The sequence below is a fragment of the Elgaria multicarinata genome, chromosome 2 (assembly GCF_023053635.1).
Source record: "Elgaria multicarinata webbii isolate HBS135686 ecotype San Diego chromosome 2, rElgMul1.1.pri, whole genome shotgun sequence".
Classification (NCBI taxonomy): Eukaryota; Metazoa; Chordata; class Lepidosauria; order Squamata; family Anguidae; genus Elgaria; species Elgaria multicarinata.
The window spans coordinates 5,159,995-5,185,778 of record NC_086172.1 but is presented as its reverse complement, the minus strand read 5'-3'; the positions used below and the strand labels follow the sequence as shown (position 1 = coordinate 5,185,778).

Sequence of the window (25,784 nt, the reverse complement as noted above, 5' to 3'; positions counted from 1 at the left end):
AAGGAAATGTCAATAAACAGTCCATAGTCAAAAGCCAAAGTATCTGTCCGAAACTTGGTCAACAATACTGGAATCAGGAAGCCTCAAAGCATAGTCAAAGTCTGGTCCAAGGTCAGGTTAGGTCTAGGCAAGGTTCAGGAGCTGGTTGGCAAGGATCAAGGGCAAAGGCACGGAAGAATAACAATTGCTTCCAGCAAACCCCACCATCACCACCCTCCAAAAAAAAATAAAAAATCATAAAAAATCCCAGACTTTCTCTATACTGTGCTGCTGTGTTAGATTGCAGCTAGCTCCTGTGAAGGGCTCCTCCTCTCAGGCTCAGCTATTCAGCCTTTCTCCTCTATCCAAAGCAGAGGCAATCAGAGACACAACAATTGCCTCCGATACTAAATGCTGTGGCTTGCCACACTTTCTCTGTATAAAGCATTTCTGCTGTAAGTCACACCAGACTTTCAAATATGATTATACTTGTGTCTACATTCTTGTGTCTACATACTTAAATACTAGAAAGTAAAATAAAGTCTTTGCATGCATTAAACTTGGCATCGTGGGTTAAAATATTGCTTGTACTACTTTTTACTTGACAAAAAGGTTTTAATTTTGCCTTATCTATAGTAACATGTGCTTGGAGAAACAGGATGCCATTTTAATCCCGTGGAGACTTGAACAGTTCTGCCCTAATGATCATTTTAGACATGAATTCATTTTGGTTGCTATTTTTACAAGTAACAAGATGCAAGGCAACGAAGTTAGAAATAAAAAATATGTTCTAAAAACAATATAAGGATAAGTTGCTTGCTTAATTGATAATTTCCTGGCATTAGAAATCCAATAGAATATTGCGACCCTGAGAAACTTTTTGAAAGGTAGGATATAAATCCTAAAATAAAGATGAATAAGTGGGAAGTCCCTGAAAATGAAGTCCCTCCTTCAGTGGGCTTGACACTTGGACAAGAATGAGTTTTTGACATGTCATTATGATGCAATCCAGTTGAAGACAAACAACCCTGCTCATTATCACTCCTCTGCATACGACTGCGCGGATGGCCAGCACAAATTCTTTCTCCACCACCATGAGGATCAAGTTTCCTGTATTTGCCCTTATTTTGGAGGTGGCCATCATTGTTTTATTTGGGATATTTGTAAAATATGAGACAAAGGGGAGATCGGGCAACATCACAGATGAATCCCACTTGTACCCATGTAAGTGTTGTCTGTTTATGTTTATTTATTTATTTCTATATCACCCAATGGTCAATGCTGGTTTGTTTAGCCCTGTCTGGTGAGGCTCTGCCATTCTTTGGGTTTTTATAGCACTGTGCCCAACCTTAGATTCATTTGCTAAACTCAGAGAATTTGCTGTCATCTGTTGCAATGTGTACTTTTTACACCATATACTGATAGCATATCAAAGTGCCATTAAAGTGCCAAATTTACTTATAATGGAAGCACATTGTTTCTATGCAGCTGGCTCAGCACAAAATAATTTAGTATGTGTCAGGTCAGATCTTACTCTATTTCTATAAGGTTTGCTAAAAATTTAGTCCTTTGTCCTTGTGGATTTGAATTTATCTGCCTTCACAGGGGATTCTCATTTACTATTTTGAATTCCTATCTTGCATTCCTGCTTGTCAGAGACAGGACCGACATGCCAGATTAAAACACCAAAGCTATTTTATAACGAATGTCTTCTAACTTGCTGGCTTTGATGAGGACCACTTTTCCTCTTGAAATGGCAAGGTCAGCTGGATATATATATATATATATATATATAAAAAAACACCATTCTATATATTCCTGTACTAGGAAATGAAAAAGAAAACTTTAGAGATGTACTCCCAAAAAGTCTAAGAATGTACTATAGCTTTTGTTTATTAAATTATAAGGTGTCAAAGTTTCTTCAATGTCTCAAAAGACACCTAATAACATGAAACCCTTTTTAATTTAATTGATAATTATGTTTAATGAACTAGTTCGAAAGCTTTATTGGAAGGATTTCCCCTTGCTTTTAGATGCAAAGGGAGCTGAAATGAATCGCCTTGGCCTGTTTGCTGCACCCAGGATGTGGCAGGACCCATTGCAATAGACGCCCATATTTCTGCCACAAAGAGCAATAGGAACTTATTTATTGTGCTCCCTCCGTTTTTTTTTTTTTTTTAAGTTTAATAATGGGTGGGAGTTTTAAAACAGAAGCAAATGATAATTAAAAACATGTCTGTTAATTATCTTTTCTAAAATATATTGCAATGTCTCTCCCCCAGACCTGTACACAATCCTCTTTATTTTGTACACCTTCTATGTTTGAGAATAGTCTCTTCACAAGTGGGGGGTGCAACAAAATGTTGCAGTGTAGAATATTCCTATTCATGATTCCAGCCAGTCATGTTCAGCAAAACAACAGCAACAATGCATTGGATCCAAAGGTGCCTTTCTGTTTATTGAAGAGCTGCTTCTGACCTCCCAGAAGACTATTGCATGAGGAAAGTGACACCAAATCTTGAAGGGTTTCATACAAGGTCTTACATAAGACTGTTCACTCACAAGACTTTTGATGGGCTACTGGTACAGTCTGTATTTCCCTTATTTATTGTTTCGTATAACTAAATGCATTGTGGCACGACAAGCTACTTTCCCCTAGCCCTTGTGTAAGCGATCATGGAACAGCACTAACGTATGTACTCCTTTTTATGCACGTGGTTCTTTCGCGCTAACCCAATACATCCAGGCATCTCTCTGTAATATTGAAGCATCATGGCACGCCGCCAATATTCTGTGATGCTTATAGAACTGTTTTTGCAGATGGTCCCAGACCCTTGGGCCCTTATTTCCCAAGCACAATTCTGATTTTCTGGTAGCTGCCCCTGGCGAATCACGGTTTTACTTCTGGAGAAACTTGCAGGTTGCCATTAAAATGTTTGTAGCGTAAGCAGCTAAATTTGCCACCCTTTGGGTTTCAGCCACTACTCCTGAGTATTTAGAAGATAAGCAGTTGCTGGGGTGGAGATATATGTAAATACATTACATATTACATACATTACGCATTACTATAAAGCAGGAGTGAACCTGTGGCCCAGTGGCTACACACACATACACGGCTTTTACTGCACCCCTCCTAACGGTGCTCTGAACTTCCCACCACCACTGATTTCTCCCCTGCCTGTGCTCTCCACTCCCCACTCCATCCCAAAGATCTTGACACAGCTCACTCTATCCCTGCCACTGCTAGCAACAATGGAAGTACAATGTGTATCCAGATGTCCTTACAGGGGCCATAACATTGCGACCTAGGCCTACCTTGTTCCATGTATTGCTACAATAGGAAATGGAAAAGAAAACTTTAGAGACGTTCTTTCAAAAAGTCTAACAAAGAGCAATAGCTTTTGTTTATTAAATTATAAGATTCCACACTTTATTCAAGATCTCAAAAGGCACCTAGTAAAATGCAAACTTGTTGAATTCAATTGATGAATTAGGATTAATGAATTCCTCTAGTTTGAAAACTTTAGCAAGAGGATTTTCCCTTGCTTTTAGAGGCAAAGGCTGAATAATCTTGACCAGAATAACCTTGAACTGAGTCACCTTGGCCTGTTTGTCTCATATGGGATGTGGTAGGACCTGTCACAATAGATGCCCATTGCTGCCACAAAGAGCAAAGAGAGGTTACTTATTCAGCTCCCTCTTTTTTAAAACAAAACAAAACACTTTAATAATGGGTGGGAGTTTTAAAACACATGCAAATGATCATTTAAAAATATATCTGTTGATTATCATTTCTAAAATATATTGCAATATCACCCCAGAAATACCGATATTTATGCAATCCTGGTTATTTGGTAGATTTTCTGTGTTTGAGAATAGTCTGTTCACAAGAACAGGTTGAACTGCCCAGAGAGCTTCGGCTATTGGGCGGTATAAAAATGTAATAAATAAATAAATAAATAAAGTGGGATTTGCTAAATGTTGCAGTATGGAATATTCCTGTCTATTTCCCCTTCTCCACTCAATTTTCCTGACCCCTCTCCACACACACACACGCACACACACACACACACACACACACACAGAGTCATTCAGCATCCCATGGCAACTGAGTATGTGTATTGGGCTGGTTTTACCTCCCCACTTTAGATTTTTTCCTTAAAGACTTTTTTTTGGGGGGGGGGGTTACTTTTGCAAACCTTGGGTTTGTCGATGTCTCCCCTTTGTGCTGATGGTACTGTTTGGACCACGTAAGTAATGGCACTTATGCTTCAACATAGGAAATTGAGGAAATGTGATATTATTGTTATAAAATTTGGTTGTTTACGGTAGATAATTGCAAATAAATAGATGCAGCCAATCATAAGCCCAATATGTTCAAAGTCTTTCTTTCCCTTCCAGTCTTTCAGGATGTTCATGTAATGATATTTGTTGGATTTGGTTTCCTGATGACATTCCTGAAGAAATATGGCTTCAGCAGCATTGGTAACACCTTTCTTATTGCTGCCTTGGGTCTCCAGTGGGGCATTCTGCTACAAGGATTTTGGCATATGACATCAAATAAAATCCATATTAACATTAAAAGGTAAGGGGTCAGTTACCAGAGGCCTCCTCCACTGGAAAGCCCACTAAGAGTCATGAGGAGTACTATGGCTCCTTAAAGGCTAGCAATATTAGTGTGGTATATGTTTTTGCAGGTATATATGCCTTAAGGGACATCATCTCACATAGCAACCTGCCCAGACATTAAGATCTTCTGCTGAGGCCCTAGCAATTAAGGAGTGCTAACAGGCTCAAAATTAGTTTCTGGCACTCTGCAAATGTCACAGACACCATTCCCCCCCCCCCATCTAAAAATGTATTACAACTGCTGCAAGGAATCTGAGTTCTTCAAGGTGGCACCCTTTCATTTGTGGTTATGGTGAATTCAGTGACTTGGTTCGCATGATCAACTCAGACCACCATGACCACACTGAATTGTGGTACCTGTGGGCTCCAGGTTGCCAATTCAAGCCATCACCCCTGTGGCTTCTTGTGTCATCTGAACCTGCCGAGGTTACCAAACCACTGCACAACGCTACAGCAGGCTATGAGTATTGGGTGCTTTGTTAAGCACCCCCACAAGCCACCCTTGCCAGGTTCTAATGACACAAGAAGCTGTACCCAGCGAGGGTAATTAGGGAAAACTGCCAACACACAACCAACATGCACGGGGTGGTTAACAAGACACCGTGGCTTATTGACCGCCCTTGTGAGAACCAGCCAGTGTCTTTGCTAAAAGGGCAAGCCTGTAGGCACAACTCCATCTCTCATCTACTTTTCATTTAGGACACTTATTAAAACTTTGATTTTATGTTTTTATAAAATGTATATGTGTAGTACTCTTCTACTGCAGCCAGTAATTGAGGTTTAAACTCATTTAGTTCTTTAACAGCATGATCCTCTAGATAGCTCCTTAAAAGTACATTCAATTGGGCTTATTTTCATGTAAGTGGATAGAGGATTGCAGCCCAAACTACGAAAAACTAGCAAACATCAATTTCTTCACACCCTGGTCAAGTCCTCCATTTTCTGTACAAATACTTATTTTTTATGATTAAATTGATTTTTGGAAGGCAATGCGCTCTCTTTCTGCAATACTGTGGTGTATGTCACCCATGACTGTTAAAAGTTGAGTAAATTTCATCCCCCCATTTGACAGGAAGGAAATGAAACAGACAAGATTCTGATCAAGGGATTAACCTGGTCTATGTCCAGTCAAGGATCTGTCACTGAAAAGGACTTGCAAGAGGATTGCAGCAAAGGGAAATTCTGTAGTTGCACCATGTTTGGCTTGATGAACCATCAGTGTCCCATTTCTACTGATTATTTTAAACCAACGCAATATCCAACTTTATTTATTTTTATTTATTTATTGCACATGTTCCCTTCGGTTCCTTCAAGGAGCTTGAGGCCAGGCTAGACTTTACAAAGCACATATTGCTGCTGCAGCTGCTACGTGTCTCTCCTCCTTCTCTTCTTTGTAGCATCTAATAAAGATAACAGCAGGCAACCATGAGATGCAGTTGCAGAGTGATGAATCATACAACTCTGCCATATCCTGTTGTTTGTTTCAGATACTATACTGGAGAAAGAGAGACACAGAGTAAGGCCAGTTCTGTGCTTCCTAGATCATGTGGCTTTGGGTCAATATACTTAATGTTAAGGGCATTTTTAGTTTGAAGCAAAAGGACCCTGGGGGCCTGCTTTGAGGCGCCACATCTGCTTTTTCTTCAACTTAAAAGCGACCTTCAGCTTAAGCAAAATGAGCTGGCCTAAAGGGATACATCAGATGCACTTTTCAATGCGGAATGTATACATAAGGAGACCTGCAAGATCATCATCCCACAACGTCATTGTTTTCTGTCACCTGCATAATGTCCCCTATGTTCAGCCACTTACTGTTCTCTTTCAGGGGGGATCCTCAAGGTGGGGCATAAAATATCCTCAGAATCGATTGATTCTGCCATGGGGGTACCTTCATTTCCCCAAAACCATGCAACATATCAAGGGTGCAAAAATGTCTGATGGGTTTTCTAAAGAAAACCGGTCTAGGGAAGCAATTTTAAATACTCTGGGTGTCAGTAGGTTGACACAAAACTTGCGATTTTATTGGGGAACGTTTACTACAACAGAGACAGATTTGCTATGGGGTCGAAACAACATGTTAGTTTTTCGTAATAAAAGATTTAGCTAAAGTTTTACCTTGACAGCTTATGATACTTTTCTGATATTTTGCATTTATAATATATATTTCTCTAACACCACAGACACATGCTTGTGGGGCCATTTTGCTACTCCAGGATACATTGAAAAATGGCTTGGGGTAGTAAAATGCCCCACAACCATGTTTATGTTCATTTTTGACAACTGAAAAAGCATGAATCCCCAAATGCATAAAGAATGTAATGCATAGGCTGGCACTTTCATACAGCCCACATAGTCTACCATCTGGGCAGCTTACAGAGCCATGATGGTCAGGCTCTACTGTAGAAGAACATCGCCATGCGCTGTCATTCCCTTCTCAGGCACATGCATGAAGTCGAGTTAACCTGCCTTTGTTTGTGTTCATTCCCTCTTTAAAGTATGATAAATGCAGACTTCAGCACAGCAACTGTCCTGATCTCATTTGGAGCTGTCCTGGGGAAAACAAGTCCTGTCCAGATGTTAATCATGGCCATTTTGGAAATTACCCTCTTTGCATGCAATGAACACCTTGTCGTGACAATACTAAAGGTAGGGATTTTCTGTGACATATATATTGAGGAAGAAAAGCTGTTAGCTTTTGTTCTACCCAGATCAAAATGCTATTTTATAGGGGGAACGTCTCCTGTGTTTCAGCTTTATCAGTTTGGTTTGGTCCTGAGCTACACCAAGCAGGTTATGACGCTTTGAAAACAGTTTGGAAACTGTCTATGGAGTGTGTCCTGGGCCTCAACAGTTGTCACTACTGTTATAAACCATTTTAGAGCAGTAGTGTAGATCCTGCCTTGGTTTGGTTTGGTTTAGTTTGGTGTGCCTCAAGACTTTCTGCCTGCATTTGTTCCCCTTTCCATTTGCTTTGTCCTTGTGTAATGTTTTGGTTTCAGTGTTGTATCGGGGAAGATATGTGGGAGAATGGTTGGGTTGAACAGCCACTTGTCCTGCTCCACGCCAACTTCTGTGGGTGATTAGGTTCTGTGTGTTTTCAATGGCGGGGAAAATGTGCAATGCTTTCTCATGTGTAGTTTGAGCCTTTAGTAGTCTGTGCTATGGCATATACAAAAGACAGAGGCCATCAATAAATCAGCATGTGCCATGAGGTCAGCTGGGTCAGCGTCCTCCTGATTGGCTATGTGGAACTGCTTGCTCTCAGCAACAGCACAACCTTTTGGTGACAGCAGAACCAAGCTTCCTGTGTAGTTGTGTGAAATACAACCAGTGTCTACTATCCAGGCTAGCATTTTCAAGTTCAGTTTGAATCAATGAATTATACTGAACTCTGAACTGGGCTTGCACTCATTCTGTATGTATGTCAGGAAAGTATTCTGGGCATTATGGTTGTTCCAGTGATTTGAATAACATCCTGAAGATGGCGCTGGTGTTTCAGTCATTAATTCTCTGGCAAGTACCTGCTTATTCAAAGCTAGTGTGAGATTCGTTAAGCTTAAGTTCTGTAAATAGTTGATTTCCCTCAGCATGTAGACATTAAATATGTAATTGCCCATCTCTTACCAAAAATCCATTTTCTCCTAGCCCCCACAGAAAGAAAAGGGCACATTTTCCTTATTCAGATCCAACTCTCCTTCAGTTTTTAATTCCAGGCACTCAATGGAACCAAACAACACCTTGCAGTTCATCTTCCTCCAATTTAAAGAGAGAGTATAGAGCTGCAATGCTACACACACACACACACACACACACAGCTGCAGTACAATTAGCAGCCAAATCGAAGGGGCTTGTAGCCACTTAGTTCAAACCCCTTCATGGTGGAGGAGTCAGTGATGCACTCACTCCTCAACCATGCAGTCCTATGCAGGCATCATCCATAGAACAGGGAGTGAGTGAACCCTGTAGCCACCTTGCATATGGTGCCATCAACTGGTGTGATGGCACCCTAGGGCAGGGCCTTTGCCTCTGGGCACAAAGAGGATGGTCTGGATATTGGAGGCAGTGGTGGAAATGACCCCATTGTCATGGTCAGACCACTTCCATCTGAAATTTGTTCTCATGGTGCCAGTCTGTCCCTGCAGGGGTGCAGGACCCATTAAAATGGTGTAATGGAATCCGGGCATTTTGTGAATTCTCTGGGGGATTTTTCAGTAGCCAGAGCTGGCAAGTCTGTTGAGACCTTTGTCACACTATGGAAGGGCGAGGTGTGAAAGGCCGTTGACACAGTCACTCCTGAGTGCCCTTTTCGACATTGTGGAGCTCGTAAAGCTCCCTGATTTACTGGGGAGCTCTGGACAATGAAACAGGTCAGAAGACGAGTGGGGCATAAGTGGGGTTTCTGGAAGGTGACTGAATTTCACCTACGGCATGGTGGTGAAGGCAGCAAAGAAGGCTTACTTAGAAAAGTTCATCTGGACAGCTACTTGAGGATGCAGTGTAGCTGGCAGACTGGTTTGGGGTGGGTGGGTTACATCAAATCCAGTAAATCCAATACTGGTATCCTTGGAGGCCCACTGTGATGAATTTGCAAGACACTTGAAGGATAAAATTGCTCACCTTTATACTGACCTAGGCCGTAGCTAGACCTAAGGTTTTTCCTAGGATCATCCTGGGTTTGTCCCTGCCTGAGCGCTGGATGCCCTGTGTGGCACTTAGATGAACAGGTTTGACCCCAGGACAATCCTGGGATAAACCTTAGGTCTAGCTGCGGCCTTAAGCACCACAGTGACTGTTGAGGTGTCCAGCATGACATCTGAATCAGGAGAGGCCATGCCTGGGTGCAGTTATGGCTTGGATGAGAGCCAATAAACTCAAGCTGAACCTCGGTAAGACAGAGACCTATTGGTTGGCAGTTCCCGGGTCTGGAAATTGAGATGTTTGCCTGTTCTGGCTCAGGTTGCACTCCCTCTGAAGGAGCAGGTCTGTAGTTTGAGGGTGCTCCTGGATCCATCTTTATCACTGGAGGCCCAGGTGATCTCATTGGCCCAGAGCTGCCATTACCAATTTCATTTGATATGCCAACTATGCCCGTTCCTAGATAGGGCTAGCCTAGCCACACTGGCAAGCTCACAATTAGACTACTGCAATGTGTTCTATGTGGGGCTGCCCTTGTGCCTGGTTCAGAAGCTGCAGCTAGTATAGAATGCAGCAGCTAGAGTGCTCTGTGGGACACCCAGCTATGCTCACATAACACCTACATTAAAAAGAAATGCACTGGCTGCCCATTAGCTACCGAGTCACATACAAAGTTATGTAATTGTCATACAAAGCCTTAAACAGGAGCAGGATACTTAGCAGATCACCTTCCCTTACCCAGCCCAAATTCCGAAATTGCCACCTTGCAATACCCCGATGGCGGGACTTCTCAGTGGCAGCACCCACCATCTGGAAAATCCCCCTTGTACAGTTCGGGTGGCAGAAAATCTTTTAAACGCCTTCTGAAAACACACTTGTTCACACAGGATTTCCTTGGGCTGTAATTAAATTAATCATGCTGCTCCATCTTACGGATCCTGATACTGTCTTTGTTTATTTGGAAGTGGTTTTAACATTGTATTTTTTGCTAGCGTATTTTTTAATGTGAACCATTGAGGATTTTTGTTATAGCCAGCGGTATGTGTTACAAGTAATAAATAAATAAATAAATAACCCACAACTAACCACTGCAGCTAATTCTGCCATTTTGCAGGCCACTGATACCGGCGCGTCCATGGTCATCCACGCTTTTGGAGCCTATTTCGGCCTGGCTGTCGCCCGGGTCTTATACCGGCCCAGCCTGAAAAACGGGCACGAAAACGAAGGCTCCTCTTACCACTCAGACTTATTTGCTATGATTGGTGAGTAAGAGGCTTGTGTCAATTTTCATGATATTGTTTCTGAAGAATAATGTGACATCATGGGGATGGTCAGCAGAATACGCATTTTCATAAAGCAATTGTCATATACTGAACTTGGTATGTTTAATTAGGTCAGTACAAAGGAACTGTATGGGTCCAAGGTAAGTACTTTTATGTACCATTGATTTTGATAGGAGGAATTTAGGCATGCACTTAATTCTTCCACGGACATCAGTGGGATCCTACATGAGACATCAGCGAACACTGGATCATCACTCCAGTGCCCCACAGGTACTGAAAATAGGAGCTTAATCACACCAGGGTTATACTGTACAATCACTGCAAATTGCGTGCAACGGACTCTGAAGTTTTCCAGTTTATAATCTGCTTTGACTGTGAAGCGCTCCCATGCATCCTGCTTTAATTGTGCTTCAAAGCCAAAAGACCCGCCCTATTTTGCTCCTAGTTTTGGAGCGAATCATTTGTTGTTTTCCGAGTGGCCACTAGGGGCGCAGGAGCAGGATTTGATATGTTTAAAGAAAAATTAAACAAATGCTTACATCTGCGTACGTTTTAAAGACATCAAAAGACATCAAATTTTGGCACTGTAATAGATATTAAGGAGAGCTTTAAGCATACCAAATTTGAATCGGATGTGTTCATCAGTTGATTTTTTAATGATTTTTTTACGCTTTTCCCCTTAAACCCATTTCCTGGTATGCAAAGGATCTTAGGAGCACTGTCGCTCCATTTAGCTAGCAATGACAACAACGGTGACAACTTAGCACTGTAGGGGATAATTCAAGGGAAACAGGTACGTGGGATGAAGCTATAGGTTTTCCCCAGATCCCCACCTCCAGTGAACTCATTTCATCCAGATTCTCCCTAAATTAGTTTTATCTTCTGCCCACCCCCCACCCCCATTATTTCTGGCCATACTTTGGTAATATGCTTAATTTGTCATCAGTTAATAAGTGATTTCAGAGTAATTTTGTTCCACATTTTCATTCTTTTACATGTTGATGATGTGTTAAAGATTAAAAGGGTGGTTTATAATGTGAAGAACTTGGTCCTTTTCAACTTTTCACAAGCACTTTTAAAATTTTAAAGTGCTTTAATGTTTCTAGCAGTAGTTGGCTCTCAGTTTTCTCACCTTTGTATCTAATGGTGGGGTGCCAGATTCCAACAGGGACATATGGCTTGAATCCAAGGTGTGTAGTAGTAGCCAGTAAGTGTTTTGGCTGCAAGTGTAAGTGTCGCACTGACACAATTCACCAAATACCCCAATTTTGGTGTACCAGTACAATGGAATTTCAGGTGGTTGTATTAGCATAAATGTTTAAAATTGTGCCAACTAAGGGTTCATGAAGGCCACGTGGTGGGAGAAGTAGATGTATGATATTTGGAGTTGGAAAACAATTCCGTAAAGGGACCACAGTTCAGTGGTAGAGGTCATGTTTTGCATGCAGAAGATCCCAGGTTCAACCCCTAACACCTCTAGTGTAAAGGATCTGGTAGCAGATTATGGGGAAGTTCCCTCCCTGGGAAACTGGGGAGTCCCTACCAGTCAGAGTAGACAATATGTGCTATATGGAAATTGTCTGACCGGTTTTAAGGCAGCTACCTATTTATTTATTTATATCTAAAATAGATTATGGAGTGGTGAATGTAGGAATAAAACAGTAAAACCAGTAAAAAGATAAAAAGATTAAAATAGCAAATAAATTTAAAAGCAAATTTTGTGAACTGCCCAGAGAGCTTCAGATATTGGGCAGTATAGAAATGCAATAAATAAATAAACCCAGTAATCCAAAGAGAAGGGGCCACCACACTGAAGGCTCTCCTCCAATTGAGCCAGCCCACTAATGACCTCAGTGACCAGGCAGGTTGGTAAGGGAGAAGGCTCTCTCTACCTATTCTGCTATGTCCTTTTAAAAACACAAGGGGAAGTTAATGACATTTTGTTTTCTCATTGTTTACAATGTGTTTTTGTAGGTACTCTTTTTCTTTGGCTGTTTTGGCCCAGTTTTAACTCAGCCATTGCAGAACCAGGAGATGCCCAGCAAAAAGCAATCATCAATACCTACTTCTCCTTGGCAGCATGCACGCTCACAGCATTTGCCACCTCCATCCTGGTTGAGCACAGAGGCAAATTGGACATGGTAAGATTAATCTTGAAGTCCGGAGATTCTGTTAATCCTTGCATATCAATCACAATTAACAAGAGTTCTTCACATAGGGGTTCAGTTGAATTTCTCAGAAGATCCGTTGTAGCCTCACGCCTATCCAAGTCAGGGGTTGTTTTTCATGGGTTTAAGTGAATTTTTAAAACGTGCATCTTTTCCATAGATGTTTTAAAGCGACATCACTCCGGTTTTCACCTGTGGTTTCCCCCTCCGTTTCCTTAGCGAGCTGAGTGCTGGGCACTTTCACGTCTCTGTGTTGTTGCGCTCCTTCGGCTCATGTATCTTTCTGGAGCACTACTATACCAGCGAAATGTTCCACCCTCTACATTTTCCTTTCCCCTGCAGTAAATTTTTTATTTTTAAAAAAACATTTTTTGATTTCTGTGCAAATACAATAGTACTGCAGCCTAAAGCTGCGCAATCACAGTAAAACAGCACACTATACTTTCCCCTAAGATCATATTAAACAAACTCCCAGGAAGGGAGGCCATTTGTAGGAAGCAGGAGGGAGCGCCTGGGCTGAGACTGTTGCTGCCCCATGGCTTGGGAAAGGCTTATGGGAGACGAGGAGCGAATGTGCACTGCAGCTCAGGTTCCAGAAAAATCCCCAAGTCTTAAACTGTGAAGCTTCGCAGTTCTAGGGAAGCGCAGGGGTGAACCACCACCATCCCTGTCCCAATGCATTTTCTGCATTTCTTTTAAGGTGAGAATGTACCCCTGGTCATGCCTACTGAGGAGTAAGAACATAGAGTTAAATGGGACCTCTCCCCCTTCACAGTTGAGTGGAGAACCACCCTGCCCTTCTCTTTTGTTAGCGAGACCGCCCTGAAACACACACACACCCAACAAAGAATGGGATAGTCTGATAGAACACAAGGACAGCAATACACGGGAGAGAGGAGAGCATTTATTTTGCATGGAGGGGGAAAACCCAGCTTTCCCTGCACCAAAAAGAAATGAAACATGGAAGGGAAGAGGCAAAATGAGTGCACAGCCTGGACGTCATGTGAGTACCAGGCTGCAAAACCACATACCAGGCATGTGGGTGGGGGTGGGGAACCACTGGTGTGATGGAGGCCTGAGTCTGACACACCTTGTTGGAGAGATAATGGGTTGTATCACTACAACTAAGTTGAAAGTACCAGTTTTTGGAACACTTGAACTATTGATACAAATTGCTTGTGAGATGTTGCACTGCTAGTTTCATCTCAGACTGAATAGCTGGGCACGAGTTACATTCAGAATGAAACTGCAATGCTGACTACATGGAGCTTGCTGGGGAATAGTCAGAGTTGTAGAAGTTTTTTTCTGCCTAAATTTATTTATTTATTTATTGCATTTCTATACCGCCCAATAGCTGAATATGTATAGGGTTGCATCCTGTGGCCTAGGACTAGGGATGGATATATTACTATTACTGTTCCATGTCCTTTTTATATGTGTTTACACATATAAATCCATTCCTTACCATTTTGACATTAATCTGTGGATAATTATCTTAAGCTGCATTTTATTGTTATTACTAGCAAACAGACCTGGTTTCATGTGGGTGGGAATAGCAGAGCGAAGGCTGTAAAAACAAACTCACACAGCTGTCAGAGAGTTACTGTGCCCACCCTTCTGAATGAAGCCATGACTGCAGGTGCCCTTAGTTCCTTAAGGGAGGGCCCGGTCCTGAGGAGGGGCTGCCCTACACAGCACTGGGAGGGAGCAGGTGTATATAACTCTGTCCCTGGGCCTGCCAATCTCATGTAGCTTCAAACTGTGTGAACTACAAAGCTGTGTACTGCTCCTTGTGACTGAAAATATTATTGCAGGCTTCAACCACACAGACATACTTAAAATAAATAAAAACCAATGTGTTTTCTAAACAATACAACTCTGAGATGCACCCCCCTAGGGTTCCTTGGTCTGCATGCATTTCAGGTGGCTAGGCTTAACCGTTTTGGTGCTATGGCACTGATGGACAGACAGACATAATTGAGGAGGAGGAGGAGGAGGAGGAGGAGGAGGAGGTTTTGAAGCCTCTTAGGAAAAAAATGTTTTCAAAATGTACTGATGTCACACAGTACATTACTGACTTGCAATAGCTGAGCAGGTAAGATAGCCGTGGTCACAACACTGAAGTTACAGGCATAGGAAGGGCACCAATGTAGCACTGCTTCTCCCAGGGAATCAGGGGTGATTGCTCAAAGGTGGTGTTGGGTGACCAGATTCCCCTAAAGGCAGGACTCCTATACTGTTTTTTGGGTATGTGCAGTGCTTGACATGACGGTGCCGTTTCTGCTCAACTACTAATGGTAGGCAGTCTTGCTGTCCATTCCCTCTGGTCACCCTAGGCAGAGTGCACATTTAGCAAGTCTGAAGTGCTTTACATTCAAGCAAATCCCATCCAGTTAGAGTGCCAAAGAGCAAAGCTGCCTATATTGGGCTAGGTGGACTATTGCTGGGGAGGGGGAAAGGCCGATTGCTGTGTAAAGTATAGAGTAAAGTATACAGTATACTGTGTAAAGTACCGTATTTCTTCGATTGTAAGACGCCATCGATTGTAAGACGCACACTAATTTCAGTACCACCAACAGAAAAAAAAACCCTAAGACACGCCTGCGATTCTAAGACGCACACCATTTTTAGAGATGTTTATATGGGGGGAAAAGTGCGTCTTAGAATTGTATACAGTCTGTGGCAGGCTGTATACTTTGTCTATATAAGGCTTCAGGTTGCATTTCCAATTAGTGGCACTCAAGTACTAGTCTTGGCATGGAATTTTAGTTCCAGAGATCTGTTCATTGGTGTGGCTATGTACGAGGCAGCTTTCATATGTTCCATAAGACCTGCCCTGGGCAATGTGAGGATGCCAAGTCCAGCTTGAGCATTAGTTCGACTGTCTACTTAGTACCATTTTTAGAAATTGACTTCTTTGGCCTCAACCGAAAGCCCTGCTCCGAATGCAGTATTAGTCAATTAACAGAAAGGCAAATTGTCTCTTAGTTTTACTGGTCTTATTTTCCAGTGGAAGCTTTCTTTCTTTCTTTAGCTTCTGTGTGCAAGGGGTGCGTGTGTGTGTGTGTGTGTGTGTGTGTGTGTGTGTGTTAGGAAAACAAGCCATTGAGGAGACAAGATTTCAATCTCCTCTACCCATGCACAGTGGTCCTGATCTGGATCACAGCCCTATACACTTACATGAAAGTCAAAAAGAGAGGCCAAGGGCCTTGCTAGATGATGGGGTAGCCCAGTGCGAGCCCCAGGCTGGCCCCTGTACATCCAGATTATGCACAGGCAGGGGTAACCCGGGCTCAGGCAGGGGTAACCCTCCCTTGGCTCGGGATAACCGGGACCGTTTGTGGCCTGGTATTTCCCGCAGACTTAGGCTAAGCCCGAGACCAAGGGCCTGTAGGCCATTCCACCGCTTTTCCCAGCTACCGCATTTACTCGTGAGTAGCTGAGAAAAGCAGTACGCAGAACTCTGCAGAAGCCCTGCAGCCATCAGGGCAGGGGGGGTGGGAGATGGGGGGGAAATGGAGCCAGGGAGGATGGGGGGAATCGGAGATCGCGGGCAAGCAGGTGGGGGGGACCGTGGCCGGGGGGAAATCGGGGGCAGGGGGAGCGGGGAACACTTTTTAAAAAAACAACAGCACAACCTACCTTTATTGTTGGTGCTCTCCTGCGCACATGGCACCTTTAAGATATACAACAAAATGGCCGATGCGATGGGGCTTTCCTTTACTCCGTTGCGTCAACGTGTGGATAGGAGCGACAGCCCGCGCTACTTCTAGCGCGGGCTGGCCCCTCCACACGCCCAGATTTTAAGGTAGGTCTAGCAAGGCCCCAAGTTGCATGCTACATCTTTAACACATCGGGTAATTTAGGCCTCTCTTGCCAATATTATATGTCTCTTATAGGTGCACATTCAAAATGCTACCCTGGCAGGGGGAGTTGCTGTGGGTTCTTGTGCTGACCTGGACATCCTGCCCTTTGGTGCCATGTTAATTGGCAGCATAGCTGGAATAATCTCAGTTATCGGCTTCAAATACTTGACTGTGAGTATTATGATTTTTAAGTAACGCCAATCTAATGGATTCAAGCTTTTGGTACTACTTGTTGCATATGCTACACTGATTTTGTGAATAGGCTTTCTTAATTTTATGTTAGGGTGCCTAAGATCACCACCACGCTGATTCGTTTATTGTATTCTTACTGTAGCTCCTGCTGCGAGGGTTCTCTTCCTTGATAGCAGGCAGAGGCTGGTTGTATATAAAAACTAATAAAACTGGGCAGGGAAAAGTTCAGCAGGAGTGATTCCGACTATTTTGGTATCTCAGTTGTTACCTGTTAGGTTAAAGGTTTCCCTCCCCTTCCTCTGGGGCATTAGGGTCAGCCGCAAATTGTTACGTGATGAGTTGAAATCATTTTCAAATGTCTTTGACAAGATTTGGGAGATAAGTTATACTAACACTTAGAATGACTTCCATTCCATATTTGGAGTTGAGAAGAAAATGTCCTCTAGAACATGTTTGGGACTTCTCTTAGTGCAAACACACATGTTTCTGGCCAGGTGCAGGCACACGGGCAGCCCAAGTCCATAGCCTAGGAAGCAAGATTCTCTGGCCACAGCCAGACCTAAGGATCATCCTGGGATCCTCCAGGGTTCGCCCCTGCCTGAGCACTGGATCCCCTGTGTGTCACCTAGATGAACAGGTTTGACCCCTGGACGATCCAGGGATAAACCTTAGGTCTAGCTACGGCCTGAGTCAGTACTCTTACTGCTTAGAGGAACTGTTAGCTGTAGCCCACCCTCATTCCTCAGCAGGAGCACAACTCCAAATGAGTCTTAAAAACAGACGATATTCCAAAATGTTGTAGTATCATTTGAAAGTTGTATAAGACATGCTCTTCTTTATAACGACAAGGATATGGAAATGTGGGATGAGCAATCTTTCTTTCTTTTTCTACTTCTAGATAGTCCATTTCAAAGTGACTCACAAAAAATCTTTCCCTTGTTTATAGCCATTCTTTGCTTCAAAGTTGAAGATTCAAGATACTTGTGGCGTCCATAACCTGCATGGCTTACCTGGTATTTTGGGAGGCATTGCAAGTGTCATTGCAGGTGCTATACAGATTGACTCCCAGTGAGTTTTCATTTTATTAAATCTTAAGCCCTCACAAACATGTTTTGCTTAGGCATAGACTGCCTGGCAGTTCGTACGTGGTGGTATAACAATGTCGTTAACTGGATTGCAAACTATGCTTTGTCAAAAGTAAAAACAACAAACCCACCAAGAATGGATGAAATGGTTTTGGTTTTTGATTGCCTGTTTGTTTTACAGCCTGCGTTCTGCCACACAGCAATAGCAGCAGCAGCAGCAGCAGTATTAGTCTGTGGATCAGACACATGACCAATAATAGGACTGGAGCTGGGTCCAGTCAGTGAATTAGCACAGCAGCAGCAGCCATCTTGAGTTTCTGATGAGAGTATTGGGGCAAAAGAGTTCTTAGGCAGCCTGGCATCACACAGGAAGTTTTTCGGGAGCATTGAACACAGGAAATGGGGAGGATGGCAATGCAATTGAGCCACCTGTATTTACTTGCGCTGCCTTCCTAGGACAAAAGTGGCTTCATCCACCCACCATGAGTAGAACATTGCATGTGGTTTTAAAAGGGGTTGGATACATTCCTGGAGGCGAAGGCTATCCATGGCTACTAGCCCTGATGGCCATGTGCTATCTCCAGTATTCGAGGCAGTAAGCCTGTGTGCACCAGTTGCTGGGGAACATGGGTGGGAGGGTGCTGTTGCACCATATCCTGCTTTGTTGGTTCCTGGTCAACAGCTGGTTAGCCCCTGTGTGAACACAGTGCTGGACTAGATGGACCCTTGGTCTGATCCAGCATCAGGGCGCTTCTTATGTTCTTATGTGTGAAATATTGCAAATTAATTGGTGGAAGAAATGTAGACATTTTGCCCCAGATGCCTAGCACAGCATAGAATCAGGCTGCCCCTTAGACTGTGAGTCAAGAGAATATATCTTCAGAATTCTCTACTATAGAGAAAGAATCACACATAAATGTCTGTCATTTATGTATTACTTTTCTATACCATCCAATAGATGAAGTTCTCTGGGCAGTTCACAAAACAAATCATAAGATCATAAAAATTATCAGCCGACTGAGATGAATTGCATTTTTGAAGGAAAATGTCTGCACCTTTCTATATTGGAAAGTAAATTACAGTCCATTGGCTTGCTCAGTGCCCTTTTGGATATAACAGGGCCGTTCACAGATCATATAGGCTACTAAAGGTTTCTACAGGTTGAAAGTTTCCCTCTATTGCCCTTTGCCCCACCTTCTCAGAAAGGCAAGAGGCCCTGAACACTACTGTGGGCTTCCTTTCTCCTGCCGAAGCCCAAGGCTTCTTCCTTTCTCCTGCTGAAGCCCAAGGCTCGGGCACCAGTGAAGTCTTGAAGAAAGATCACAGGGAACTAAAGACCTCCCAGGGACCCTTCTCCATCACTCATAGTGATGGAGAGGGGTCCTGCCAGTGGGCACGTTTCTCACCCTGTATAAAATGTTTCATGTCTTTTGTCATGAAATCCCCATATACCACATTGCTCTAATTTCGTTACTTGTGTAAAGAATGCAGCTAACAAACTCCTTTCAGCAGAGGCAAAAGTGATGCAATTTGTATTTTATTTCCCCCGTTTTAGTATATCTACTGGGATGCAGGCTGCCGCTCTGGGATGCTCCCTTGCCATTGCTTTGGTAGGAGGAGCAGTCACAGGTCAGTAAAATAAAACCCCACAGCAATGCTGTCTTAAAACACATGTGTGAAACCGTAGCCTCTCGTAGAGAAATATATTCTACATGCTGGGTAGAAAAAGAAACAACCATTTTTATCCCCCTTTTCAACAAAGAATATGAATGCACAAAGCTTCCACAGAAATTAATGCTAAGCCTATTTTTTACTTTTTAGATGCTAAGTAATAACACTACAAGTTGTTTGGGCTTCTGTAGCATTTATTATTATTATTATCAAGAAAAAACCCACTGTTTTAGTGAGGTACTTTAAATGTACACAAATGGAAAGAGACAATGGGCAAGTCTATACCAAGGGAGGGAGAAGATCTCATGATATGCTAATCGTGAGATCCTCCCCCGTCAGTTCACACACGGCACGCGACATCCCGGGCATCGGGCCCATTGTGGCGGCCATTTTTTAAAAACACACACAAGAAGAGCTAGAGCACATGAGTGTTCCAGCAAACATTGCAGGGTAAAAACAAAACAAAACACGATCCCGCTCCCTGATGGGCACAGAGCGCCTGAAGAGCCCTGTGCCCAGTTCCTGGCTCCTCATGTTTACTTGCGAGAAGCCAGGACGAAACAGGACAGCTGCCCACACCTCCCACGGTCTCAGGATGATCCAGAGACCGTGGGGAAAAATCAGGCTAAAAGCCGTCCCAGTAATCCCAGGAAAATAGAGGTATCATCCCTCCCTACCACTGGGATCCCTTGTGCGTCATGTAGATGCACAGGGATGATTCCGGGGTGATCCCCGGGATAAGGCATCATCTGGACATGCCCAATAGCTCCTCTTTCTCTGGTATCCCAACCTATCACTTTTATATAGCATCTGTAAATAGAAAGTTTGCCCACTTTTAACAATTGCATTTCCCCCCATGATGCAGGATTCATTCTACAGTTGCCCTTCTTGGGACAGCCCCCTGATCAGAATTGCTATGATGACTCCGTGTACTGGGAGGTAAGACATAATCATACAGCAAAGAAGAGTACAAGCACATAAGAAGAGCCATGCTGGGTCAGACCAAGGGGTCATCAGATGAGCATTTTATTGCATGCTCACTCCTGCCCTCTCACCTTTTTTTGCGTGTCATTTAGATGACAACGTCCCCCTCCCATGCGCCCCCTGCTCCTTCTTGCCTTTTATCCATTGCAAAATGGAGCCCTTTTAATCTGACTTTTTCCCCCCGGAAATGGAATGTGCTGCCATTTCCTGCTGTGTGCAGGGAAAATGGCATGATAAAACGGCCCCTGAATGGGCCATGTGGTCTTTGTTTACTTCCTCTTTCTTCTCTGGGGAGAAAGAGGAAGTATTGTAGGACAGGAGCGGGGGTGGAGAAGCGATGGTAGGGAACCACAATCCCCCCCCCCCATCTGATGATACTCCAAGGTTCCAGGGTTCATTGTTCCCCGTGAGAATCCTGGAACTTAGTAGGCTGCATTATGAATTGCTATGTGTACTCTTCAGCCTAAGGTTCTTAAGATCTCATATGGCAGTTGGGCTTTGGTGAGAGTGGGCTGGAGTGGACAACTCAAATTGCTCGGAACGTCCCTTTGCATTTTGCACTCTTCCATTTATGGTGCTATATAAATAAATAATAATAAGAAGAAGAAATGCTTTTTTCTTACAATTTCAACAGTGTTTTCTTTTTAACCCCTTCTCTATTTACCCACCTTTTTTCTGACCCCACAGTGGTCTTTCTTATTCCCTCTTCAACTTTCTCTCTTTTCTTTTCCTTCCTCTTTGCACCATTCCATGAGCTCCATCACACTACTTTTCCCCCCCTGGTATGCGCCCGTGAATTTGACCTCTGTTTCAATAGTGCGGCAAGCACTGGCCCCTTTCACAATCGTCGTTGTACCAGTGAACTCTCTTTCCACTTGTTTGCTCTTCCACTATTGCGCCCGGACCCACCCCGCCTCTTCTCCTTCCCCCTCCAGTTCATTGGTCGTGACATTGTGATGGATGTCAGCAACTGCAAGAAAATGTGTGAATTCTGGAATTTCTGAATCATCTGCCCTCTTCCCCACCAACAAGTCCTCCCCTTAATGTGGTTGTACTGATGGGGGGTATCCTGACTTCATTTGTTGTGAATGCTGGTTCCCTTCACCCCTCCCCTGAGAAATGTATGGTGTGGAATCCTATTGCATGTCTACTCAGAAGTCAGTCCCATTGAAATCCATGATTGCAGCCTAAACCTTCATATATCAAAACTACATCAGATTGGGATTCAAAGCAACCTGAGAGCAGCTCAGTGGAAGCCTATGTATGTTCTACTCAGAAGTAAATTGTACTGAGTTCAGTGAGGTTTATTTCCTGGGTTGCAGCCTTGAAGGATGCACTGCATGCACTGCACTGTCCAATGCAACGGGGTCTTACGTGCCTGTTTACTTGAGAGCAAGAGTCTCCCTCATCCGCTGAGTCTGGTACATCAGGATCACTCCCTTTACCAGGACTAAGAGCTCCATTGCACACTCGTTACTGGGAACTCACGAATTTTTTGCAGGTCCCTCACATGACGTCGTCTGCCTCCCGTGCGCCGTCCACCCCTTCTGGCCTTCCCTGCGCGACAAAAAAATCTCTCCACAAAGTCCAATATATTTTAAACATGGAAGTTGTTGCTCTCTGCTGCTGCGTGTAGGAGAAGCAGCACAATTAGAACAGTCCACTGAATGGGCCTCGTGCTCATCGTTTACTTCCTCAAGAGGCAGCTGGACAAGCATCTGTCAGGCATGCTTTAGGGTGGATTCCTGCATTGAGCAGAGGATTGGACTCGATGGCCTTGTAGGCTCCTTCCAACTCTGCTGTTCTATGATTCTATATGTCACCAACTACAACAGGAAACTGACAAAAACTGCAAAGCCCCATTTAAGAAACCTATATGTGCACTTTATGAATACAGCTTTATGCAAGTTGCTGTTTGTTTGACTTTCGAAATTGCTTTCTCTTTTGAAATCCTTTTGTCAGAAACTACTGGAAATCTAGAGGCAATGTAATTATTATTATTTTCCGCAGTAGAACACCTTAAAGTCATTCATCCATCTTCACTGCTACCACCAACTTTTATAGACTTCAACTGTATTGAAACTGCACTTGAAATTCAATGCAGTCTGGTATCATTTATCTCAACAGTTTAAATTAAACAGGGAGCTTCATCCCTCATACCCATTTCCCTTGAATTACCCCCATAGCGTAAAGCTGTTGTTATTGTTGTTGTTGTTAGGTAAATCACACCCTGGGCGGCAGCGCTCCTAAGATCCTTTGCATATCAATAAAAGGGTTTAAGGGGGAGAAATGTAAAAAAATCATTAAAAAAAATCAGCAGATGACCCAATCCGATTCAAATTTGGTATGCTGAAAGCCCTCCATAATATCTATTACTGTGCCACTGTTGATGTCTTTATGTTTAAAACCTACGCAGATGTAAGCGTTTGTTTAATTTGTAGTTTAAACATATAAAATCCTCCTCCTGAGCCCCCAGTGGCCACTCGGAGAACAACAAAAGTTTTGCTCTTAAAGGGGTAGTAAAATACAACGCTTCTTTTGGCTAAGAAGCACAATTAAAGCAGGATGCCTGGGAGTACTTCACAGTAAAAGCAGATTATAAGATGGAAAACTTCGGAGTCCTTTGCATGTAATTTGCAGCGATTGCACAGTATAACGCTGGTGCGATGAAGCTAACAACCTTTGGAACATATAGGGCTACTTTGACATGAGGGACAATTAAGGTCATAACTACGCGTCATCATTTACTATAATCTCAAGGGGCTAAATTGACTTTAATGTTTTCCTATGCCGACTCCCATTCATTTAATTTGGGTTTAGGAATTGAGGACGCTGCCCTATATCGAGTCAGACCATCTAGCCCAATATTGTTGAAACTGACTGGCATCAGCTCTCCAGGGTTTCAGGAAGGAGTTTCTGCAGCCCCACCTGGCTTGTGAAGGAGAATGTCTGTGTAAAGGAACCCAGAAGGCTCAGTTACGTTAAGTGAATTCTTGGAGCCAGACAAATGCCTGTTCCCGAGTCCTGGGGGGTACCATTCTTTCTCGAGCTGTTGTATTCCCTTTGTGGTTCTGAGTAGACTTCTTGAGGTCAACAGAGATGTCTATATCAATACAACAGATAAAGGAGCAGATCATAGAGACAGTTTTATGCCAAGTGAATGTTTCCTTATGTGACAAAAGTAATCCTTTATGTGTCTTCAAAAATTCTGGGTAGAGCATCTCAAAGCTCCATCACACTGTGCGGGGGGGCGGGGAATGCTCCCTACTGTTGCTTCTCTGCCTGTGTTTTGCTTCCTGAAGTTACTTCCTCTTTCAAAAGAGGAAGTACATAATGAGCACAAGGCCCATTGAGTCCGCTGTTCTAATGGCGCTGCTTTAGAGCAGCAATTATGAGTTTAAAAACACTTCGGATTTAATGAGGGGTTTTTTGTTGTTGTTGTTGTTGCGTGAGGAAGGCCAGAAGGGGCGGAAGGTGTGCGAGAGGCAGACGACGTCATGTGAGGGCCCCGAGCAAACTCCGTGAGTGCCCAGTAACGAGCGTGCAATAAAACACTGTCGGATGGTGCTTCAAGTCAAAACTACTATTATGACTTGGTGTATGTAAACATTCAGCAAGCAAGGCAGATGAGAATAGTACAAGTGGAACCTGCCCAAATGTCACCACTTCTTTTCAGGAATGCTCCTGTTCAGGGTTTCAGCCAGACAACTCTGCCCTCATCCAGGATATTGTTAGGAGCCCAAACAGGCGTTCCACTTCACCGTTTGCCTTCCCCCCCCCTTTTTTTTTCCTTTTCCAACTGACACTTAATGCTCTCTGGCTGTTGAGCATACTCAGTTGCTCACTCCTCCTTGGGCTGGTTCGTTTGTTTGTTTTGGTTGGTTGGTTGCTCCCTGTTCTTTTGTATCTGTGCATACCTCAGGGCTTACTTGGGTATGCTGCAACTTCCCTCTTGTTTCTCAGAGGCCCTTTGTGCTCCAATTTTGTCAGCACTGACCCCCTGAGTTTGCTGTTAGAGGGAGTATTTGCAATGGCCCAAACAACTGGCCAAAAACCAAGCTCAGAAATGCTGACCAGTGTCTGGCAGGCTTGTCCTGTTACAAATTAATTGCTTTGCCTAAAGGACAAATGTTAGTACACATAACTGCTAAAGCATGAAAGCAGGTGAAGTGTCATCTGCACGAAATAACCCTCTCATCTTTCCCCCCCTCCTAGACTCCCAGTGAAGAAATGTCACAGCAATGTAACATTTACCAAGACGATCAAGGCAAACTCACTGTTGAAGCATAAAAAACCTCTCCGCAATTTGTTCTTTTTCCTGTGCTGTTTTAAATTTCTAATGAAATAGCTGAACCATACATTATTTTTCTATCTATATCTGTATTGACTTACAGCAAAAAATAAAACCACAACAAAATGTAATCTAGGTATTTTCCTTGATGAATATTCTGACTATTACACATGTGCAGAATGAGTTTACAATCACATACAATCTGCTTGAAGTACGTGCTTCTAATTAATGCATGCATAATCTGGCAGTAAAGTCCTTTGAAAGAAGGCTTTGTGATAAGAAGGATGCTAAGTCCCCAATAATGTTAAAATCTAATTTTAATCCTACTAGAGTAGATCAGACAGAGCCTAAAAGGCTCTTTGAAAAAAATGCTGGATTTAATTAATTCCTCTTCACTACATCTTTGCAACCAGGATGATCAGGGCTCTGGAAACAAAGCCCTATGAAGAGAGACTGAAAGAACTGGGCATGTTTCGCCTGGAGAAGAGAAGATTGAGGGGAGACATGATAGCACTCTTCAAATACTTAAAAGGTTGTCACACAGAGGAGGGCCAGGATCTCTTCTCGATCCTCCCAGAGTGCAGGACACGGAATAACGGGCTCAAGTTAAAGGAACCCAGATTACAGCTGGACATCAGGAAAAACTTCCTGACTGTTAGAGCAGTACGACAATGGAATCAGTTACCTAGGGAGGTGGTGGGCTCTCTCCCACCCTAGAGGCACTCAAGAGGCAGCTGGACAACCACCTGTCAGGGATGCTTTCGGGTGGATTCCTGCATTGAGCAGGGGGTTGGACTCGATGGCCTTGTAGGCCCCTTCCAACTCTGCTATTCTATGATCAATTGTCACAAAAGACAGTGATGGTAAAAGGAACAAGCAAATTGTTTGCCGCTCATTTACAAAGAATAATTAAACATGTGTAAGCTTTAAGAGGCCCTTTCAGGCCTTGATTGGTGCCCAGACGGGGGAGCAGGGTGCCTGTTTTCCAGGCCTCTGGAAAG

General features: G+C 43.4%; 1 protein-coding gene across 2 annotated transcripts; it reads left to right on the top strand.

The window, feature by feature from the left end:
• The first annotated feature begins 957 nt into the window (after positions 1-957).
• On the top strand, positions 958-24,914 carry RHAG (Rh associated glycoprotein). 2 transcript variants are annotated; one of them, XM_063115958.1, is made up of 10 exons: positions 958-1,203; positions 4,381-4,564; positions 7,104-7,254; positions 10,358-10,505; positions 12,501-12,667; positions 16,594-16,731; positions 17,699-17,820; positions 19,393-19,466; positions 20,374-20,447; positions 24,708-24,914. In XM_063115958.1, the coding sequence occupies exons 1-10, from the start codon at positions 1,044-1,046 to the stop codon at positions 24,780-24,782; spliced, it is 1,293 nt and encodes a 430-aa protein (XP_062972028.1). In that variant the 5' UTR covers positions 958-1,043; the 3' UTR covers positions 24,783-24,914. The 2 variants fall into 2 exon arrangements, with proteins under 2 accessions (XP_062972028.1, XP_062972029.1); XM_063115959.1 differs by lacking the exon at positions 958-1,203 and adding an exon at positions 1,706-1,740.
• Positions 24,915-25,784: the final 870 nt, after the last annotated feature.

Excerpts from the sequence above, each read along its gene's own strand:
- RHAG (XM_063115958.1), top strand. The coding sequence starts at position 1,044 with ATGGCCAGCACAAATTCTTTCTCCACCACCATGAGGATCAAGTTTCCT. Across the intron at positions 17,821-19,392 it reads GCTATACAGATTGACTCCCA|TATATCTACTGGGATGCAGG; the intron begins GTGAGTTTTCAT and ends CCCCCGTTTTAG. Across the intron at positions 20,448-24,707 it reads ATGACTCCGTGTACTGGGAG|ACTCCCAGTGAAGAAATGTC; the intron begins GTAAGACATAAT and ends CCCCCCTCCTAG.